This window comes from Miniopterus natalensis, chromosome 21, assembly GCF_054644295.1.
Source record: "Miniopterus natalensis isolate mMinNat1 chromosome 21, mMinNat1.hap1, whole genome shotgun sequence".
NCBI classification, from domain to species: domain Eukaryota; kingdom Metazoa; phylum Chordata; class Mammalia; order Chiroptera; family Miniopteridae; genus Miniopterus; species Miniopterus natalensis.
The window spans coordinates 13,676,926-13,697,618 of NC_142101.1; the positions used below are offsets into that span (position 1 = coordinate 13,676,926).

Below are 20,693 nucleotides of genomic sequence, written 5' to 3' on the forward strand. Positions count from 1 at the left end.
GAGCAAAAAAGGAGAGTGAAATGTGCTAGATGCTTATAGTGTTGGCTTTCTGGTTGGTGTAGTTGGGTGGTGTGAGGTGTTGGAATGAATATAGTACCTGCCACTTACCTAAGAAGTCCCTTGGCATTGGAATATATTCAGAGCCACTTCTTCTCTCTGTCCGTGTAGGGTTCGATGACCTTCAGGCGTGTGCCGACCCGGGCGTCCCCAAGAATGGCTTCAGGACGCCCAGTGGAGGGGTTTTCTTCGAAAGCTCTGTCACCCGATTTCATTGCCAGGACGGATTCAAGCTGAAGGGCTCTACGAAGAGACTGTGCATGAAGCATTTCAATGGAACCCTGGGCTGGATCCCAAGTGATGGCCCCATCTGTGTGCAAGAAGGTAAAGTGCTCAAACCCACCGCCCTCCCCCCTTCCATGGAAACCTTGCGGTGCCCTGGCTGCGGGGGTCGGGGTCCGAGGCTGTGTGAGCCCGGGGGTCACTACCCTGGGCTGCTGTTTTTGTTTCCAGGCTGACGGAAAAGCACGGGTGTGCAGTGAAGGCTGAGTAAATAAATTCATCTCGGCGTTAGAAGTAACCATCTTCCTTCTCTATCTCCATTACCCTCCAATTTATCACCATTTTTGTCAGTGCGAGAGAGAAACTCAGATAACATTAGGGCTGTTTATTGTTGGGCTGCCAACTCCCCACTCATTTCCATGTTACTCAATAAAAAGCGCGGTAAATACATTGGGTGAAAACTATATATCACGATACAGACAATGCCTGTTACTCAGAGGATTAAATCAATTACTGCTTATCAGTTCTCTGTTAGACGTGATTGATTTAAGGAAAGAAATAACCGTGACAAGCAATGATGGACTGGCAAGGTAGACATGTATTCTAACAATCGCCCCTAAATTTATTGGTCATGACAAGATATTCCTTTACTTCTAGCAATTATCCCTAAATCTGTTGGTTGAAACAACTTTATATGTAAAGTTGTTTTTATATATAACTATATATATAGTTTTTACTCTTTGTAGATACTTTTAGAGTTTAAAGAATGCATTGAGTTTAATTAGTTGGAATGCCAAATTGCTGATTATGTATCTCCAAGGATTGGCAAGGCAGAAGTAGGCATAGGTGTGCATCTAGGATGAATTCTAGCCCTAAATTTCCATGAGGCATAGAATTTACATTCCACTGAGTTCATTAGAAATGAGTTTCAGTTTCTCTTAACACCATTATTGATTTTTTTGGGGGGTGGAGCTTTTATAATAATGTTATGTAAACTATTATTCTGATTCAGTGTGTATCTCTATATGAAACTTGTAAAATAATTTAATTTGTCAAGCATTTATTATGATCCTCCTTACGGGAATTTTAAAGGATGGATAAGATGGTGTCTTTCCCTTAAAGTACTTGCTATCATTGCTTTTATTTTCAAGGTATTTAAAAAAGAGCAACAGCAACAATAACAATAACAAAAATTATGTCAATTCTTTAATTATGCAAACTGAAATAAGACCACAGTTTTCTAAAGGAGGGCCCAGGACCCTGCCTTCCCGTCATAATGGTGTGCTCTAATCACATTTTTCAGAAAGTTTGGAAGAACAGGCATTGCTTTTCTAAGTACGATGGTATATTGATTTTTAATACTAATGGTAATTTTGTTGGTCTTTGACAGATCTGTGTAAAGAGATTGCCTTTGTTGCCCTGATGGTGGAGAAAATGATCATTGCTAATGTCCTAATACACATTCTTTATTCTAAGTGGTTTAGAGGGGGCAGGGACACCTAGAAGTCTCTACCCTGGGTGTCACATAGCAGTGAGGAAGCTGCACTTCACCCCTCACCCCCCCACCCCACCCGAACCCAATTTATAAATAGCTTTTACTCCCTGATCAGAATTAATGCTGGAAATAGTAAGGGCTGCTGAATTCATTTGTATCCCTTGTCAGGTAATTCTTAGAAGGCTAATGAATTTTTGCGTGGTGGTAATAGTAATACAATAATAGATTATCTCATTTTTATAGTTCATTACAGTTTAAATTTTCATGCTCACGATCTCATTTAATATGCACAACCTCCCCACGAGATGAGTCTTACTGTTCTCTTTTTCTCAGTAGGAAACTGAGGCTCAGAGAGGTTCTCTTACTTTGTCAAGGTCACACAGCAGATGAGTAACTGGCAGAGCTTCAACTGCTTCTCAGCCAGTATTTTCCCCCCTATAAGGTCGTGTCTAACCTTCTCTGTGTCACAAAAGCCCACTCTAATCGGTGAGAAACCAGCACAGTGTTACTGTAAATGGCATCTTTGAAATTCAGGGTTGAAGGGATGCATAGAAATCGTATAATCCAGGCCCTCATTCTGGTTTAGTTTTTGTTTGACTAATAGGGAAACTGAGTCTTGGAGAAGTCAAGAGCGTTCCCAAGGGTGAATGGCGATTTAGAGACAGACCTGTTCAGCCCCAGGTCCCTTTCCATGGGTAAATACAGTCCTTTCCCACGTTTCATAAGAAAAGGTGGACTCTGAGTAAATTCACTCTACAAACACTGAACTCGTCAAATTGGGACGTGGGAAGACGCTGTCTCGGCCTGCACACCCTCATAGGGACAGGGACAGCATAGCGGTGGTTCAGAGGACAGCTTGCACGAATAAAGAAGTAGTATTTAAAAGAATCAGTATCCCAAAGCGACTAAAGTAAAATGAATTCAAATCCATCTGTGTTATGAACAGCCCAAACCTATTTATGATCAATATTCATGGAAAGATCTCATTACTTAACCACCCCTGGGTACAGCTGGGATAGAGAATACATCTCAGCTCTGAGGGCGTTAGTTATACTGGCTGGATAACAGTTTTGGGTTTTGTTTTTTTTAAAAAAGAGACAAATAATGGCCTATAGTCCCTGGGTAGGTCAAGAGCCTTCCTTCGTTCTACCGCTCCCACGTCCCGCCTCCCTTAAGATTCTCATTCCTGGGGAGGGTGTTTGGATGTTTTTAAAGGCCAGATGCATCTAGCTGTGTCCTCTGGGTGGGTTCGGGGTGTCCCTTGAGCACCCTCGGGTGCAGAAACAGAGCTTCTCTTTTCTTCTTTGACTTTCCCCTTGGAGTTGCCCTTGGGGAGGGAGGGGGAGACCCACCTGAGCTGTGGCAGATTTCCATTTCACAGAACAGGGCTTTGCATAGTGCAGGGCCTTTTTCACAGAGCCCTTCTCTGCGAGGTGAAGGGGACCTTCCTCTCTTCTCACCTCCCCTGAGCAGCTCTCAATAGTCACTGCTCACATTGGTTACTCGCTGCAAGTTCAATGCAGATAAATCCATCCTGAGGCAATGAAAGGGGACTTGGGGGAAGCTGGAGTCCATAGGCCTCACAGTCAGCGTACGTGGGGATCTTCCAGAGCAGGGTCCAGACCAGCTCCTGGCCCCTGGGATGTCCTGCTGAGCAGCCCCAGCCTAAGGTCATTCCCAGAGCTCAGGTGGCCCGTGCAGGCCACGCTGGCTTGAGGATGAACCGGCTGAGCAGAGGCCTTTCCCACGAAACCCTTCCTCTGATCGGTGCCCAACTCCCTGTGGGCTGGATAGGAGCAGAGGGATAATCTCATTTTCCATCCTCAAAGGTAAGTGGGTGGAAAGGGGGCAAGGTGCAGTGTGAGTTTAAGCATTGCTATTACATTATAAATTTTTAATTAAAAGAGTCAACTTGACTCACGAGCTAAAGGCGGCCGTAAAGATGGGAGATGACTCCTTCATTCATGGAAACGGCAGGGTGCAGGCATTTTTTCGAAAGCAGGGGAGTCACACTCGTTTGTTATAGTTCCTCCTGTGTTAAAGTGGGTTGTCGCCCAGCTCCAGAGACTTCACCAAAACAGATGGATGCTTTAAAAATGTTTTCTTTAGAATCCCTTTCTTCTTTCTATCATCTAAAATTTCTTTCTTGCTGCCTTAAGACGGGGTTTATCAGAAAGAGCAGCCTGTGCCCACAGGGCAAGTATTTGCATGTTTCCCCCTAAGATATTCTCTGCTCATTTGCCATCTTCTAAGATAAGAGGGAGCAAAGGGGTGCCCCCACCCCCTCAGGACCACTGTCATTTCTTATTTATGCCTCTCGTAACTGGAGTCACTGCTCCCCTCCTCTCCCTTCCTTGTAGTTTCCCTGTGAGTTTGGTTTTTGTTCTTAAAAAGATTTCTTTAACTCAGATGTGGTCATGGCTTGGAAGGGAAAAAAAATATCCAGGGGAAATAAGGTCAGGTCAGACGGGGGCAGGTGCAGCAGAGGTAAGTGACGGAAATGATCAGCTGTCAGCGTGGCAAGATGACAGCCGGGCTGCCCCAGACAAGGGCTCGTGAGCCTGGGCAGCCAGCCCCCTTACGTGCCGAGGGAAAAGCCAAACCAGAGCAGCCTTGACCAGCTGCCTCATGCCATCTCCCATGTTACGTGAGCACTGGGACGTCACCCTTCCTGTCCAGGCCCCTTGGAGGTAGGGAGTTGCTTGAAGTCACAGAATTATTAGGCAAACACAGAAAAACAGCATCAACATGTCACATCATGTAAAAAGGCCACGACATGATTGTTGGCAACCTCGAGCACCAGGCTGATGGTGACAGTTCCCCAGAAAGCAGTGTTCACAAGCTCGCGATGGAAACTACCCAGACTTAGGTTGGCTGCTTATGAGAAATGCAGGCCCACCCCAGGGGTGTCCTTCCAAACTATTGCAGATGAAATTCATCTTCTCTCCTGCCAGTCTCGAGCAGTTCAGGCCTGGCTGCGGCTCCCCGGTCAGCACCTGAAAGTCCTGTTGCTAATGTAGAGCTTCTAGAACCCCACCGTGGGCTGGGCCTGCAGCGAGAGAGGCCTCCGGTGCAGAGCTGCCCCCAGCCCACGCAGGTTAGATTCTCTTCTTTATTAGATTTGTCCGATACAGATGCTAAGGGGTGGGCCGGGGCTTGTTAAATCGGAGCCAGCCTCTGCGTTTGGACAGCTGTCTTCGATCTAGTCAATCCCCTTGCCTATCTTACCAAGCAGTGGTTCTCAACGGTTGACTTCATTGGAATTGCCCAAGGGGCATGTGAAAGATGCACATTTCCAGGCCTACTCTTACAGGTTTTTATAAACTAGGAATCTGAATTTAGGGGGCTCCTCTGGGAGATTCTGCTGGTGAGCCTCAGAGCGCACCTTGTGATACTTGCCATAGGCACCCCCAAAATAGAACATCAAAATGTAGGGTGGAGCCTCTGTAAGTCATCTACTATAGAGAACAGCACTTGAACTACCTTAGTTTATTTTTTGTGTGAGCTCAGCTCTGGCAACCAAGTGCTTTCTGTCACTTTGTTGTTGTTTAAAGGGAAAGTTCCTTTAAATGTAAAATAGTTAAAGCTCTGTTTCTCAAGAGGAAAGCAGGAAATCAGGTAGATTTATCTTCTAGGGCAAAACTCTCTGAGCTAAACCCAGGTTCCTCCAACAACGTGCATCTCTACATAAGAGGCCACGTTGCCTTCGGAAAATTTTCTGGAAAAGCTTTTATGCTTTTGGGCGTTTAATTGCCACCCTAATACGTTTAGTCATTCATTTCCCCAAATTCTGTGAAGCACTCAGTAGGCCTAGAGGCTCCCAGTTTAGTTGGGAAAGATCACTTCCTTTCCAGTGAGTGTCCTTAGTCTTCTTTCTGGGTTAATTTTGTTGTTGTTTTAACCTCTGATGATCCACAGAAGACAGAGAATGGCCACCACCCCTTGGCTCCTCTGCCGGGGAGGCCCCTTGTGCCCCAGGCATTCTCATCACTGATATTCTGTTTTCTAGAGCCCATTGTTGTCAGATTCCCTAAAGCTCCCAGTAAACCCAGCCCCAGCCCACATCAAAGCTTCTGGGACGTGCTCTTTTTAAAGCCACCCAAGCTTCCCTCCGCATCAGGGTTCCCAGGGCTCAGGGCTGACAGCTCAAAGCTTAGAGGAACTGGAAGGTCACGATACTATTCCAACCCTATCGTGGAATTCTGTAGGATTTGGAGAATGGCTGAGAAGCCTCCAATCTTTTAGAGCATTGAGAAATTTCTGGAGGAAGTTTTTTTGATGGTCGGTGTCCTTGGATTTTGCCTTGATTCAAAAAATTTAGAAGCAGCAAACTCGGACTGGAGCTCTTTCGTAAGCCAGGGCCTATCTGATTCTAAAAGTAGAAGTAAATAGCTCCTGCTTGCAAGCACGTAGGCATGGAACATCAGGGATAGTAAAGAGAGATGTGCCAATAAGAGATGGAGAGAGATGCCTGGGGACCAGTGTGACTTAGTGGAGACTGGGTGGATGGTATTTAGGGTGGGAGGGGGCAGAGGGAGCAGGATCGCAACGTGGCAGCCCAGAATGGAGTGGCCTGTGTGGTCAGCTGGGTGTAGAGGGAGTTAGAAGTGGGTAGTCAGAGTTAATTCGTTTTACCTGGGCCTCTCGTCCCTCCACTGCCCTCCTCCTGGCTCCCAGCCTCGCCTCGGCCCCTCCCGTCCGCACGCACCCGCTCTCCCTCCATCCTCAGCGGCAGCAGACTGCTCGCCCTGAGCTTTCCTGAGATTGGCTGTGGTGCTGTGCAGCTCTATTTATTATCTCCTCCCAAACAGATAAGGTAGGTGCAGGGGGAAATGCTAATAGATGCAAAGGAGGCTGAGCCCCTTGCTGTTCTTCAAAGCACCTTTCCTTATCTGGCCGGGGTCCTGGCCCCGCGGGCAGTGGCTGGGAGGGGCCAGCCCGCCTGACTGCACCGGGCTTCGTGCAAAGCCTGGAAACGCTTGGACAGTCCGGGCGGATCCCGGGCTCGAAGCCACGAGCCAGAGGCATTTTCAGTTCCAAAAAGAACGTGTCCTTTTTACCCGACTGCAGATTGCCGTATCCCTCTCATCGAAGATGCCGAGATTCACAACAAGACCTACAGACACGGAGACAAGCTGATCGTCACCTGTCACGAAGGCTACAAGATCCGGTACCCCGACCTGTACAACCTGGTGTCGCTGTGTCGCGATGACGGGACGTGGGACAACCTGCCCATCTGTCAAGGTACGAGATGGGAGCTGTGGTCCTCGGCTGTTCCTCTCGCAGGCTGTTGTAACGAGGGTGCCCCCGTGGCCCAGCCGTATGCTCCCCAATCGCCAAGCTCTGCTCTCGGAATCGTCCCATCACTTCCTGGGGTTTGCTCCAGCTCCGTACCCCCAGTTTTTGCTTTGTTTGTTTTAATATGTTTTTATTGGTTTTATTGGAAAGGAGAGGGAGCAATGGATAGAAACATCAATGATGAGAGAGCCATTGATCGGCTGCCTCCCCGACGCCCCCGTGCTGGGAACTGAGCCTCAGCCGGGGCACGTGCCCTGACCGGGAATCGAACTGTGACCTCCTGGTTCATGGATCGATGCTCAACCACTGAGCCACACCGGCCGGGCCGTACACCTAGTTTTAAAGTAGAAAAGGGAGCTGCCTTTAGCAGGTTGGGTGCCTCGTCTACTGAGAAACCACAAATAGGGTAAGAATTAAGAGACTCACAACTGGGCTGTGAACACAGTGATGAACTACTGTGTACTTAATGGAAATCACAAAACATTTGTCACTATTCTGGTAGTGGTGAGACTGTATTTCAAGCCAGTCTTACCGTGGCTATTTCCTCTTAATAATGGTATCCCTTTTTATAATGCATGAGGCGCAGGAAAATAATCCAGTTCCTTCCAGACCACACGATGAATATGTATCCCCTTCCATTTTTAAAAAAAATAAAATTAACAGTCAGGACTGACATACAGGGCCCTGTGTCTGAAACTAAGCCCTCGAGTTCACATTAATTCTGATTTTATTTTTCGACACCTGCCTCGGACCGAAGGACCAAGGAGCCCAATGCATAATTCAGGGTTCGAGGCAGAGGGAGAGCGATCTTATTTCCACCAGAAGCACTGGCGCGTTCAAGTTGAGATGAACGTTAACTTGGTGCTCGGAAATCATAACCACCGGCAGGCTCTGATATTTTCCTTGCGTGCCCCATAGTTGGAAATAAATCATTTTCGTACGTGAGAGCTTACGAGCCGTGGCCCCTGGAATAAACAAAGGCTTCGGATTAAGACAGAAGCAGCCCCGGCCATCGCACCCTGCATTTCTCCCCTGAAACTCCCTGTGGTGTTTAGCATGTTATATATTGCATTTTAAAAATATGTTTTTATTGGCTTTTTAGAGAGAGGGGAAGGGAGGAAGAGGAGAGGGAAACATCCATGAGAGAGAAACATGGATCGGCTGCCTCCTGCACGCCCCCTGCTGGGGGTTGAGCCCACAACCCGGGCACGTGCCCTGACCGGGAAGCGAACCCATGACCTCTTGGTGCCTGGGACGATGCTCCACCAACTGAGCCACACAAGCAGGGCTATATTGCATTTTTCAAGGAGGCACGTGATTCATTTACACTTTCAGAGACAATCCACAAGATCAGCAGCTTGCTCTCAGGTTGGGCTGTTTATTCAGATGAACTTTATGAACCATGAATTTGTTCCAGTTCCTTGGCGGTGAACTCCAGCCACTTCTTGCTTTGATATCTGCTACTTATCTTTTTGTTCTTCTGCTCTTCCTAGTTCCTTTTATGTCACTTAAATACAATACGCTTCCTTAGGTGTCCTTTTTGCCCCCCAGTGATGTCTATTGCCCCGCCGGGCTTGGCTCAGCCATTGAGCATCGACCTAGGATCCAGGAGATCTTGGTTTGATCCCGGGTCAGGGCACAAGCCCGGGTTTTGGGCTCGATCCCCAGCAGGGGGCATGCGGGAGGCAGCCGATCAGTGACTCTCATCATTGATGTTTCTCTCTCTCTCCCTCTCCCTTCCCCTCTCTGAAATCAATAAAGATATATTAAAAAAATATTAAAATAAAAATTACCCTATGGTGGTGGTGTACATCTTGGGGTGTCATTTTCAGGAGGGCAGACACAGGTGTTCCCCTGCCCTGCCTGGCCACTCTCATCCCTCCCCTCCACCACCTCTTACTCAAATCTCAGCCAAAATATAGTTTTTGAACAGTGAAAAAGCTGGCCTGCCGCTCTTGAGAGGCATACTTCTTAGAACAACAGTAGGACCCACAGCCCCCCTCCTTCCTTCCTCCTCAGAACCCTCTGTCCCCACAGAGGCGGTTGGTGCCCCCGCTCTGTGCCCTGGTCTCCCCTCCACCCCCTGTGCCTCGCGGATGCTCCAGCTTCCTTAAACTGCCCACCGGCCCGGGCACAGCGTGAACGATGGGGAATCAGGTTTCCTTAGACAACCTGCCACCCCTCGAGCCCCCGGGGGGAATATAATTGGCCCTTAGAGTGACATTTCGTTCTGTAACTTTTATTTGCACCTATAGATCCAGGAACTAAAGCCCGGGGAGCCTTCTTTCTATTTCCTAGACGTGCAAATAGAAATCATGTTGAACTACCGAGTGGAAGCCGGTTTCCTCCTGTTATATTTAGAGCAGGTTGTCTCCCACCAAGAGGGAGCGTATCTTTCCTTCCCTGATTAACCGTACGAGTTACAACCCTTCCGTCTCCTTTTGGGGCGAGGGGAGGGGGGCTGTTGTGGAGAGCAGAGTCCCTGTGCCTCTTGCTCGCTGTGAGTCAGAGGTAGTTTTTACCTAGGGGAAGCCAGCTTACTGAGGTGGGTAGCTTAGAACTACAGTATACATTTTGGGGGTTCCTGGAACTAACCCCCCATGGATACTGAGGCTCTGATAGGACCAGTTTGCCGAACGCCAAGCTCCTCGATGCCGAGTGTGACATCTAGCAATCAGCTTAGGAGAAGGGCTCAGTCGTCTGATAGAATTTGTCCCCGGCGATTGGAAGGGAAACTAGGTATTTCCATTGTGCATTATTTACTTCACACGCAATTACTTCTCCCCGGGCAGATCACCAGCCCTGCGGGGTCATTATACTCTCCAGTGAAACCGCTGACGCCAGTGAGACATCCCAGGATTCCAGTCCCACACCGCATGGGACTCTGCGCCGGGGGGGATCGCCCCCCTGGGCTGCACAGGCTTCGAGACAAAAAAGGCAGCCAGTGTTTTGCAGAAGTAGGAGCGTGGCATCTGGGTCTCAGTCCATGTGGAGAGCACTTGGATTTTCAGGGTGCTTGGTCTCACCAGGGGGGGTTCTCGGACCCTGGTCCCCAGGCCTCTAGCAGCTGCACCACCCCCCTGCCCCCAGAAACCTTAGTGATGCAAATCCTTGGGCCCACACGGACCCACTGAACTGCAGCTCTGTGTGCTAAGAGACCCCCTCTCTGGGTCATTCCCAAGTTTGAGCATCACTGCACCACAGGGTCCCTTACCCACGCCACCTTGAAGCACAGCTGGATTTTCGAAAGTTTCGCCTCATGGTGTCTCGCAGGCATCTGCTCCATATTCTGCGACAGCTGATCAGAGGTTGTGTCCCAACCTCCTCAAGACCCCACCGTCGTCGCTGAAAACAGTGGGGTGTCTTTTTCCTCTTTGGCACCTCAGTGGTTTTCAACCCTGATGACACATTAGGATTCCTTGGGGAGCTTTAAAAAAGATCAGGGTGCCCAGGCTGTCCACCGGCCCCGGGTACAGGACTGGACATTGGTGTTTTGTAAGTTTCTTGGTGACTCCAACGTGCAGTCAGGGCTGGGACCACCTGCCAGGGGACGCTGGATCCCCAGCTACACCCAACCTCACTGCTCCCTACTCCTCCGATTCTCTGGTGCCATTTGCAGCTATAAAGTCAAATTTGCACATTACAAATAGAATAGGTAAGTAGATAAGGGGTCTGGACATTTATGACCAAGGCGTTCATTGCTCAGAGGCCGCGTTTAGAGAAGGGGGGGGATCGGAGAGGGGCCCGGAGCTGTGTTTATCTTCAGGTCTCCTTTTCTTTCCCAGGCTGCCTGAGACCAATGGCCTTTTCCAATGGCTACGTGAACATGTCCGAGTTCCAGACCTCCTTCCCGGTGGGGACGGTCATCTCCTATCACTGCTTTCCTGGGTTTAAACTCGAGGGCTCGAAGTACCTCGAGTGCTTACACAACCTTATCTGGTCGTCCAGCCCACCCCGGTGCCTTGCTCTGGAAGGTAACACATCTTACTCTTTTGCAAGTTGAGTTTGGGGTGATTAAAGCAGATGTTTCTGTAGCAGGTGACGAGCTGAGAGTGACGGTCGGCGCTAACTTGTGGTCTCCGAAGACCTCCGTCCTGAGCGGGGGCGGCAAGGCCGGTCGCCTGCCGTGAAGCCACACTTACAACCAGACGTAAAACCCGCTGCCCCCGTCCAAAGCGTAAGGGATAGAAGAGAAAAGTTTCCAGCGTCAAAGTTTCCACTGCAAAATACTGCAGAGCTAAATGAGATGTCTTCAAAAATTAATTTTCTCTGCACCAAATGAAAACAGATTGTATTAGGGCGTCATTAATCTCACACCTCGTTCGATTATGGTGTCAATGTTCCTTCCCATTTCCATGCATTTTATGGCTTCACGGTAAGTACTTTTGCTGCTGGAACAGAGCGCTCTTTCCTCCCCGTGTTTGTTAAATAGATGTGATTTTAGAGTGTGGCTCGGTGATGATCACTAATCAGCAGTGTGAAGCGAGGGGCACAGACAGGCCCGCGCCTGTGGGTGTAGACGCCCTGACAACTTCTGCCAGGCAAGCTGGACGTGCCGGCTCAGCCCTCACTTTGATTCAGGTTTTGAAATTATGATCGAAGGGCACAAACACCCATTTGTTTCTTGGCGTCTATTGAATACAGTAGGCGGGGGGGGGGGGGGGTGTCTCTGTGGGGAAAGAAAAAAAAAAATACAAGGAAACCTCCAGTCTGGAGGCCCTCCAAAACCTATTTGTAGCTTTTCTTGGGAAACAAAACAATGCAATGTGGAAACGAACAAGTTCTTACAAGCGGCGTTTCTGCCACGTACCCCTGTGTGCGGGAAGGGGTCAGACTGGGAGGTGTTGTGCAGGGGACAGCCAGGGGAATGGAGAAGGCGTCTCTCACATGAGACCATGGGACTTGGAGTGGGGCAGGGAGGGGCCAGGATGCCCAGCCATTCTCCTGGGCTGGTAGGTAGAACCCCCACTCACCCCTACTTCTCTCACCCATCCCAAACCCCCTAGGGGGTCAGAACCTACAGAAGAAATGTCAGGTAAAATAAATCTGAATTTCAGATACACAACTATAAATAGTTTTTTTATATGAAAATGTTCTAAATATTGCATAGGACTTCCTTACGGTCAACAATTAGTCTTTGTTGATCTGAAATTCTAATATAACCGAGCCGCCTGTGTTTTTATTTGTGAAACCCGGCAACCCTGGTCCAGAGGGCTAAGGGCAGCCCCTCTGTTTCCATGGGAACAGCTTTCCTGCCGTCTGGATGGCGCTGGCCCGCCCAGGTGAGCGGGGACCACTGATGAAAGGCGCTTCTGGGCAGCATGGACATTGTAATGATGTTAATTCTTCCAATCCATGAACACTTTCACTTAATGCCTTTTTAACTCAGGTTTTTGTTGTTTTGTTTTTAAATCTTTATTTTCAATATATGTCCCTTTAAGTTATCTGATGGAAATTCATTTGTGAGACCCTTAGATGCTCCCCTGGCTAAAGACACCACAGTTCTGATTCTAAACGGAGAGGCACAGAGTGGACGGAAGGATTTTTGTCTCAATACTTGGCAGAAACTGGGTTAAATTAAGCTCTGGGTTAAGACAAGGGTTCATGAAAAACGTATCCAGATGCACCTTGGTATTGGTAGCTCTTTAACTCTCACTCGAATTGCATGTCATCTTTTAAAAAGGCGGGGCCTCACTTGTGCAATATTGTCATCGGGTTTTCAACTGTCCCGAGGGAATCTAACCCTTTACCGCATCACCCACGCTGGTGTTCCCCCCTTTCTCTGTCTTTCTTGGCACACAAATTGATTTTTCGTGATGGCATTAGTGAGAATTACTGCACTGAGCTGTGGAATCATGATGCTGACAACGGCTTTTCATATAGGAGGTGTCCTGACCCCGAAAGTGACCGAGTGTGGACAGCTTTGCTGTGGAAGCCTTTCTCCTTGAGCTTTGATCTCCTTCTTTCTCCTGTCTCTCTGTTCATCCATCCATCCATCAGCTGTCAGTGTACCTGTGACTGCAGCTTCCCTGTCCCCAGCTCCTTTTCTGTCCTGCTCTGAGCCAGGAGATGGGATTGCCAGGGTGATCCCGTAGGCAATGCGGTGTATTGATTAAGAGTGTAGATTGACATCGCACTGTCTGAGTTCACATCCCGAGTCTCCTGCTGAATCATTTTGTTCCAGGACAAGTCACTGAGCTTCTACCAGCCTCCATTTCCTCAGCCATAAGGTGCCTCAGCCAGCTCTGCCTCCTTAGGACCTGGAGGCCAGAGAAATAAAATGATTTGTCAGCTTGCAGAAAAACTCCCCTATCTCCTCAGACTCCCAGCCTTCGAGTAAGCAAATAGACAATTTAAAACCCTTATTTGGAACCTAGTCTGCACGAGTCAGAGTCTTATGGGACTTTTAATTTATTTTATTCTCAAAAATGAAAGAAACCTTCCGTTCCCTTTGCAGACGAAGGCATGTTCCCTGGGCCTGGGAAGGAAGAAATCTTAGGGACTACCCTTGTCCTATGTCAGTGACATTAGCTAGGGAAGCCCTGTTTTTTTTTTCCTGTCAATTCTCACCCAAGGATATTCCTTCCATTGCTTTTTAGAGAGAGTGGGAGGGAGAGAGGGAGGGGGAGAGAGAGAGAAACATTGATGTGAGAGAGACACATTGATTAGTTGCCTCCCACAGGCACTCTGACCAGGGCCCGGGATCAAACCTGCAACCCAGGTACCTGCCCCTTCAGTGCACGGGGCCGACGCTCTAACCACTGGGCCACACCAGCCAGGGCGGGAAGCCCTGTGTTACTCTGAGAACTGAAATCATGTTCTGCCATCTCGGCCCACAGGTTAGCACATAACAGCCTCTGCTCTTTTGTTTCCTGCAAACATTTGTTTCCTGCAGACATTTGTTTCCTGCAGATTCCTCTGTGTGACACTGTTTGTGTTATAACCACCTTGCCCGTGACCCTAGCAATTGCGGCGTGTTTTTTTATTAGAGGGAAATGCAAAATAGCAAGCAGTCCTGTTAATGTATTGTTCACATGTGATAGTAAATTATTGTCATTCCCTTTCCGTGTACTGATCGTCCATCACAGCCCGGGGACTGCAGGGACATCACCGCCTGCGTGTCACACCAGCGCGTCTCAGGGATCACTGTGCTTCATTCTCTCTCTGTCGCTCTCTTTTTTTCCATAATAAGTAATTGTCACTGTAGCTTTTTCCTCTTGTCGGTCACACATCGCTCTTGGACTGGAGAGTAGACTGTGCCTTGGCATCAAGAAGCTTTCTTATATTTTTTCTATATTAGAATCTGGAAACACTGACCTTCCCGTGCTAAGAGGCCTTGTTCCTGTTTTTCAAGTAGAACCAGGTTTTCAGGCTTCCTTGCTATTTCTTTTGTTGTTTTTCACCTGAGGATATTTTTTCCCATTGATTTTTAGAGAGCATGGAAGGAGGGAGGGGGAGAGAGAGAGACATTGATCTGAGAGAGACGCATCGATTGGTGGCCTCCCGCCCGCGCCCCAACCAGAGCGGGGGATCAGACCTGCAACCGAGGTACGTGCCCTTGACTGGGAATCGAACCAGCGACCCTTCAGTGCGCGGGCCGATGCTCTAACCACTTAGCCACGCAGCCCGGGGGCCCCTGCTTTCTTTCCAGGCTCTTTTTCTCTTGGGTTTTATGAGTCCTGGCCTGGTAGATGGCCCTGAACTCCCCCTCCCTCTCTCCTCCGTGTCCCCTGGTCACTAGCCTCAGCCCCTTGCCGGGTCCTCTCAGCACCTCACCTTCCTTTTAGCCTTGTGGGAAACGCGTGACCATCACCCTCCAGCTCTCTGGATTCCTAGAAATATTTTTTCCCCCCTTGTTCAAATGCAGAGACTTACACTGACATTGAAGGAAGAAGCAGTGGGTCTTCGTCCCACCAAAGGGAGCCAAAGTGGCAGAATTCTGGAATGGTTTCTCCCGCCAAATCAAGAAATGAGGAGACCACCAATGGAGGACTCGAGTAACCCCTGCCCCCCGCCATATGCTCACATTCAGGGGTGGGATCCCACCAGGCTCCAGCCTGGTTGCTCCAAGCCCTCCGTCCCTGGGCTGTCACCGGGCAGGTAGCCGATCTGGGAGCCCCCATCAACCCGGGGGGCACCGTGGATCCGGGCCCAGGTGCCATCCCTCGTGTCTTCATGGAAACATCTCTTGGGGACAAGGCACGGGGATGGGTTGACTCATGAGTCAGTGAATACATCTAAAGGCTGGAAACCCCTGTATGCTGAGGGTCTGGGGGAGCCCCTTGTCAGACTGTGCCAGTAGGAATTGCCATGGGTCCATGGCAAGAATCCTACACACAGCGCCTCCGGGGTGCACCATTGTCTGAGTCCCACACCCTCCTTGCAGCAGAGGGCCACCTCCCATTGGGCCTGTGGTTCTCACCAAGAGGGTCCTCGCTTTGCCTTGTAGCCACCTCATAGTGAAAACCTCACAGGCATGCAGGCAGGTCTTTACTTTGTGATATTGAAATGTCAGGTCCCTGGAAGGTGCAGAGCTGAGCTGGTCGCAAAGCTGTGACCAGTGGTTTGAGCCACCAGTTCGTGCCAAGAGGGTGACTTCATGCCACTCAGAGAATAGATGAGCTGTACAAGTGGGGAAATTGCCACTTTAGTCCTTAAACTCTAGACTATCTTCTCCATGCCTGCTCCAGGCAGAATTTATTTCCTTCTTTCCTCTCTGGGAAGTTAGGGAACTTGTATTTCATGACAATAAAAGCTCTTGCAATCGGGGGCAACACAGAACACAATAAATAAATTCTGTGGTCAATCCCTGGGCCTTTTTCAGGCCAGGAATTACTAGAAAGTGTTCCGCAGGATGGTTTGGGGGTCATTCCTCCCCAGCTTCCAGCCCATGCCCAGTTTTCTTCATAAATGACTACCCAAACTCCCTGTCTTTCCCCCTCAAAGTAATCAGACAAGTAAAATATTCATTCACACCTTTCCTTGTCCATTTTGGTGTCCCGTGTCATTCATTTTTTCCCCCTAGGACCTGTTATCATAATTAACGCCTGTGTTCACAATCATTTTCTCTTTCTGTACAGGAGGAAGGTGTTTTTGTTGTTTTGGGTTTAGTTTTTGCAAAACAATGGTGCCCGACTCTAAACTGCACCCAGATTTCTCAGGCATCAAAGTGCTTAGCGGAGCCAGAACTTCCAGCAGCTGACCGTTTTCTTAGTAACCATGGCCCCTGCAGGAGAGTCTAGGACTCGGCTCGCACTCTGGCCAGTTTGTTCTTTGATGGATGAAACCTAATGCATTTTCTAACGCCGTCTTTTCCACTCATGTGAAGGGATTTAATAGGTCCAGGCATTAAGAAGGTGGGAAAATAGCTGGAGTTCTAAAAACGAAGCCAATTATATTGGAATTCAGATTTTAAAACTAGTCCTTTCCTCAAGCGATCACAAGCGAACAGCTGTGCCTACATCAATCTGTATTTTCATACCATAAATATCGTGTTCGGAGGGAATTCTTTTTGAATTGGGAAGAAAAGTAGATTTGTAGGAAACTGAGAAGCCAAGAATTCTGTAGACAGTTATGGCTAAAATAGCTTGTGAGAGGAACCTTGCTGTACCACACTACTTGACCACACTGCTCAGTGACACTGTGGCCCTCTGAGCTGGCTGTGGCTGACCCTGCTGTCCCCAAACATAAGGCTCCCCAACCTGGTTTCTGCCAGCACAGCCCAAGAAAAGAATGACTGATATCTCCCCAGGGAACTTAGGTTCAAGGCCTGGGACTCAGGCTTCCTGTGTTACTTTACTCTCCTGCACACTGCACCGGAGATCATGAATTAACCACTTTAATGTACACAGCTGTTTTTTACCTTACTTTGAAGAAATCTCAGTGTCTAGTTATCTCAGACAAACATCTTGTCCCCCTGATTTCTTCCCCTTTCAAAAAACGAAGATGCCCCAATTACCATCCACAACCCCAACAGCAGAGAAGTTCTCTCTCTATATATTTTTATTGATTTCAGAGAGAGGAAGAGAGAGGGAGAGAGAGAGAAACATCAATGAGAGAGAAACATTGATTGGCTGCCTCCTGCACGCCCCCTACTGGGGATTAAGCCCAAAACTCAGGCATGTGCCCCGACCTGGAATCAAACCTGCACCTCCTGGTGCACCCGACTCCCTCCAGCCAACTGAGCCACACTGGCCAGGCGGAATTCTCTTTTATAAAAGGTACAGACATCAGGACACCTTGAACTATAGATGTCTTGTGATTTATTGTCACCTTGCGGTGACGAAGGCTGCACTGGACTAAGATGCTGGGGCTCAAGTTCCAGCAAAGAAAGAGGAGCAGCCTCGTGAGAACCCAGAAACCCTTGTCAGCTTTAGATCCCAGCACCAGCCTTTCCTCGATGCAAAAAGCTGTCACGGTAAATCATGGATTCACACCTGTTCCCTCCTCCGTGGCTTTGTCCTGTCTCCCAAACCAGGCACACACCCTGGGTGTTCAATATACAAGCAGAGACCACAGCAACAGTCGAGGTAAAAGGGGGTGTTTATTATAGGGATCGGCTCGCATGATTGTGGAGGCCAGCGAGCCCCACGATGTCCAGTCTGCAAGCTGGAGACCCAGGGAGCCAGCGGGGTGATTCAGCTGAAGACCTGGGAACCAGGCCGATGTCCGAGGCAGGAGAAGGGGGGTCCCAGCTCAAGCAGAGGGAGCAGATTCGCCTTTCTCCTAGGAGTGAAGGGATATAATCAGGGTGCTTGGACGGGACCGTGAAGAGGCTCTCCTTTCAGAGGGTCTGAAATGCAGCCTGTCCGAGTCTACTCGGCTCCCTTGTCTATGCCCAAGTGGCTGCCACAGTGCTGATGACGCAAAACGGGAAGCGGTGAGCACCGCAGGCCTCCTGAGAGCCAGGCCCCGGAGAAGGAATGAGCTCTGGAGAAGGCCCCGGTGGAGGAATGACCACAGAGCCAGTGTGCTCCAGAGGGGACATCTGGCCAGGGGACCCTCCTGACTGGTACACTCGATAGGACATATTCTTGCTGAGGGGCAGGGAGGAAATCCACCTGGAGGCACAGACCCCCAGAGGCAGGAATCGGCAGGGTGGACACCTCGCCCATTGTCAGAAGTGGACCACAAGGAATCCACCGGCACTGGGCAGATGCTTTCTTCCCCTCACCCCCCACAGCTTCACCTGTGGTTGGAGGGGAGCACACGAGGCCCTAAGAGTGCCTGTTATGAGCCCCCTTTGCAGGCCACTTACTGAGGACCCTTAGCTCAGGCATCCTCACAACAGCTCTAGCTGGCAGGCGTTGATTTCTCCATGTGACAGATAAGACTGAGTGAGAAGGGGAAGTAACTTGCCTGAGGTTATCCAGCCAGTGAGGGGCAGAGCTGCTCAAATCGGACTCATCTGCCTCTCCAGCCACCACCCTGCGTCCTGCCTGCTGGGGGGACGGGGCTGAGCCTGGAGCCAGAGCTAAAGGTGAGGGTCAGAGAGAGGTTCCAGGCGTTGAAACATCTGGGAGCATTTTGGGTTGTTCCGAGGACAGGAAGGTGCTGGTATTTCCCAGGAGCCCAGATGTTAACCCCCTGCAGGACACAGCGTCCAGTGACAGTCCCACACGAGGAACCTCTGCCTGCTCCAAATGCCACTGCACCCTGGTGGGGGCGCTGCAGGTGTAACCCTTGCTCTCTCTGGGGTCTTTGAGATGCTACATAAAAGGGACACGGTGGGATGTCTTCCCTCAGGAAGACTTAGCACCAGTTCCCAGGGTTCTGAAAGGCATCCTCTCTTACACTGGATGGCGGTCACCTTGAACCTGGGCTGTGGGTGTCAGAGGTCAAGCACAGAGCAACCACGAGGTCAGAGGTCAGCTGTGGCCCAGTCCAGGAAGGTCACTGTCCACAGCCGTCACTGGGTCCAGTCTGTGAAACCTCAGTGGCCCCTTGAAAAAATGTTAGGAGTTTTTCCCTTAGAACTAGAATCTTGGCACCTTTTTATTTTTACTCTTTTTTGCTGGAGGAAGACCTGAATATCTATTCCCCTGCCCTTTATTTTCCACACCTCACATCGGCAGCTGGTGCGCTTTCTTTTTATATTGTGTTTAATTCTCCCCCTGCCCCAACACTCACCTTTTTCTCGGTTAGCATCACACCTCCAGGCTCTGGCATAAAGCGGGGGGAGAGCTGGATGGTGATGATCCCCTTCTGCCCGAGTCTCAGCCGAGCCTCCCTTGGGCTCCGCCTGCAACCACCAGGGTCCAGACCCCAAAACCCGCAACTATTGCTAATAATTTCTAGGTGGTAAGAAATATTTTTTAAACATATTTTTGTTGATTGTAGAGAGAGAGGAAGGGAGAGGGATAGAGAGATAGAAACATTGATAAGAGAGAAACATTGATCGGCCGCCTCCTGCACGCCCCCTACTGGGGATCGAGCCCACAACCCAGCCATGTCCCTGATAAGGAATTGATCTGGTGACCTCTTGGTTCATGGGTTCACCCTCAACCAACTGAGCCACACTGGCTGGGCAGAAACACTTCTTTAAAATAGTGTTGCACAAGAATCTTTATTACTCCCCCCCTGGGTTTTCATGGTGTTATTTTGCTTATAACTAGCAACTGCTGGGATCTGAGTCATTGGCTGAACCTGGGGGGTTCGAAGGCCAAGCAGTTGCACTTGGACCAGCCAGAAGTTCTAGGAGCTGGATCTGTGTGCTTCTCAGAGGAGGCAGGGGGAGGACAGGGTAGCAGAAGCCAGTCTCACCCCATAGCGAGAGTCTGTGGAGAGAGGTGGAAGTTCTCCAAGCCTCGGTATTTCTCCACTGTTACTTGGAAGTGAGCTTCCCAAGTTCCTAACTAACAACACTCCCAAGGTAGCAGAGTGCCCCCTACCTTCTGCTCCTGTCAGGACACGCAGGGGTTTCCACTTGCCCCAAAGCCAGTGGCCGGCCCAGTGCAATCCTTGGAAATACTGCAAGTCGTGAAGATAAATGTTCCCACTTAGGGGGCAAGTGCATCTCCATTAGTGGTCGAATAGGACAGTCTTGGAATGGAGCCCCTGCAGTGGGTGGTTCTCAGTGGTCTCTGAGAAAATGTGCAGAGGACACATTCAGACCCTCTGGAGGGATACTGGGGCCAGCCAGGTGTGACCCAGGGACCCTGGCTGCTTACGGGGCCTGGCAGGGCCCGGGCACCCGTGGGCGGTGCAGGAACTCCAGCCAGTTGGGGCACCAGTGATACAGCTGTTACGTGTTAAGTGCCTACTGTGTTCTGGACATTCATCCACCTTCCGACCCTCCCACAGTGCTGAGGGTTAGGAAGTGTTTCCCTCTTTACAGGACAGGGGAGCTACAACCCCGAGAAGCTAGACAAGCTGCACATACCCTGTAGCTCCTCAGGACAGAGCTGCGATCGGAACATTCATGTGCATGATGTCACTCAGAGGGTTGGTGGCAGAACCAAGCCCCAGAGCTCCTGCCAGTGCGGCTACTCACGGCCCACTGGCCGGGTTGCCTGCGAGGGGGAGGCTGCGGCCGGGTCGCACCCAGAGCCAGCAGAATCGCTGCGAATTTGTCACGAGCCGAACCCTAACAGAGCATTTAGGAATCGGGTTAGGGATACTG

General features: G+C 49.7%; 1 protein-coding gene across 1 annotated transcript in view; it reads left to right on the top strand.

The window, feature by feature from the left end:
* SUSD4 (sushi domain containing 4) overlaps nt 1-20,693 on the top strand; it is a 66,151-nt gene that overhangs the window by 37,839 nt on the left and 7,619 nt on the right. Inside the window, exons 3-5 of the mRNA XM_087828886.1 lie at nt 169-381; nt 6,845-7,018; nt 10,858-11,046. Coding sequence (XP_087685012.1) covers nt 169-381; nt 6,845-7,018; nt 10,858-11,046 — 576 coding nt within the window. The remainder of the gene's footprint in view (nt 1-168; nt 382-6,844; nt 7,019-10,857; nt 11,047-20,693) is intronic.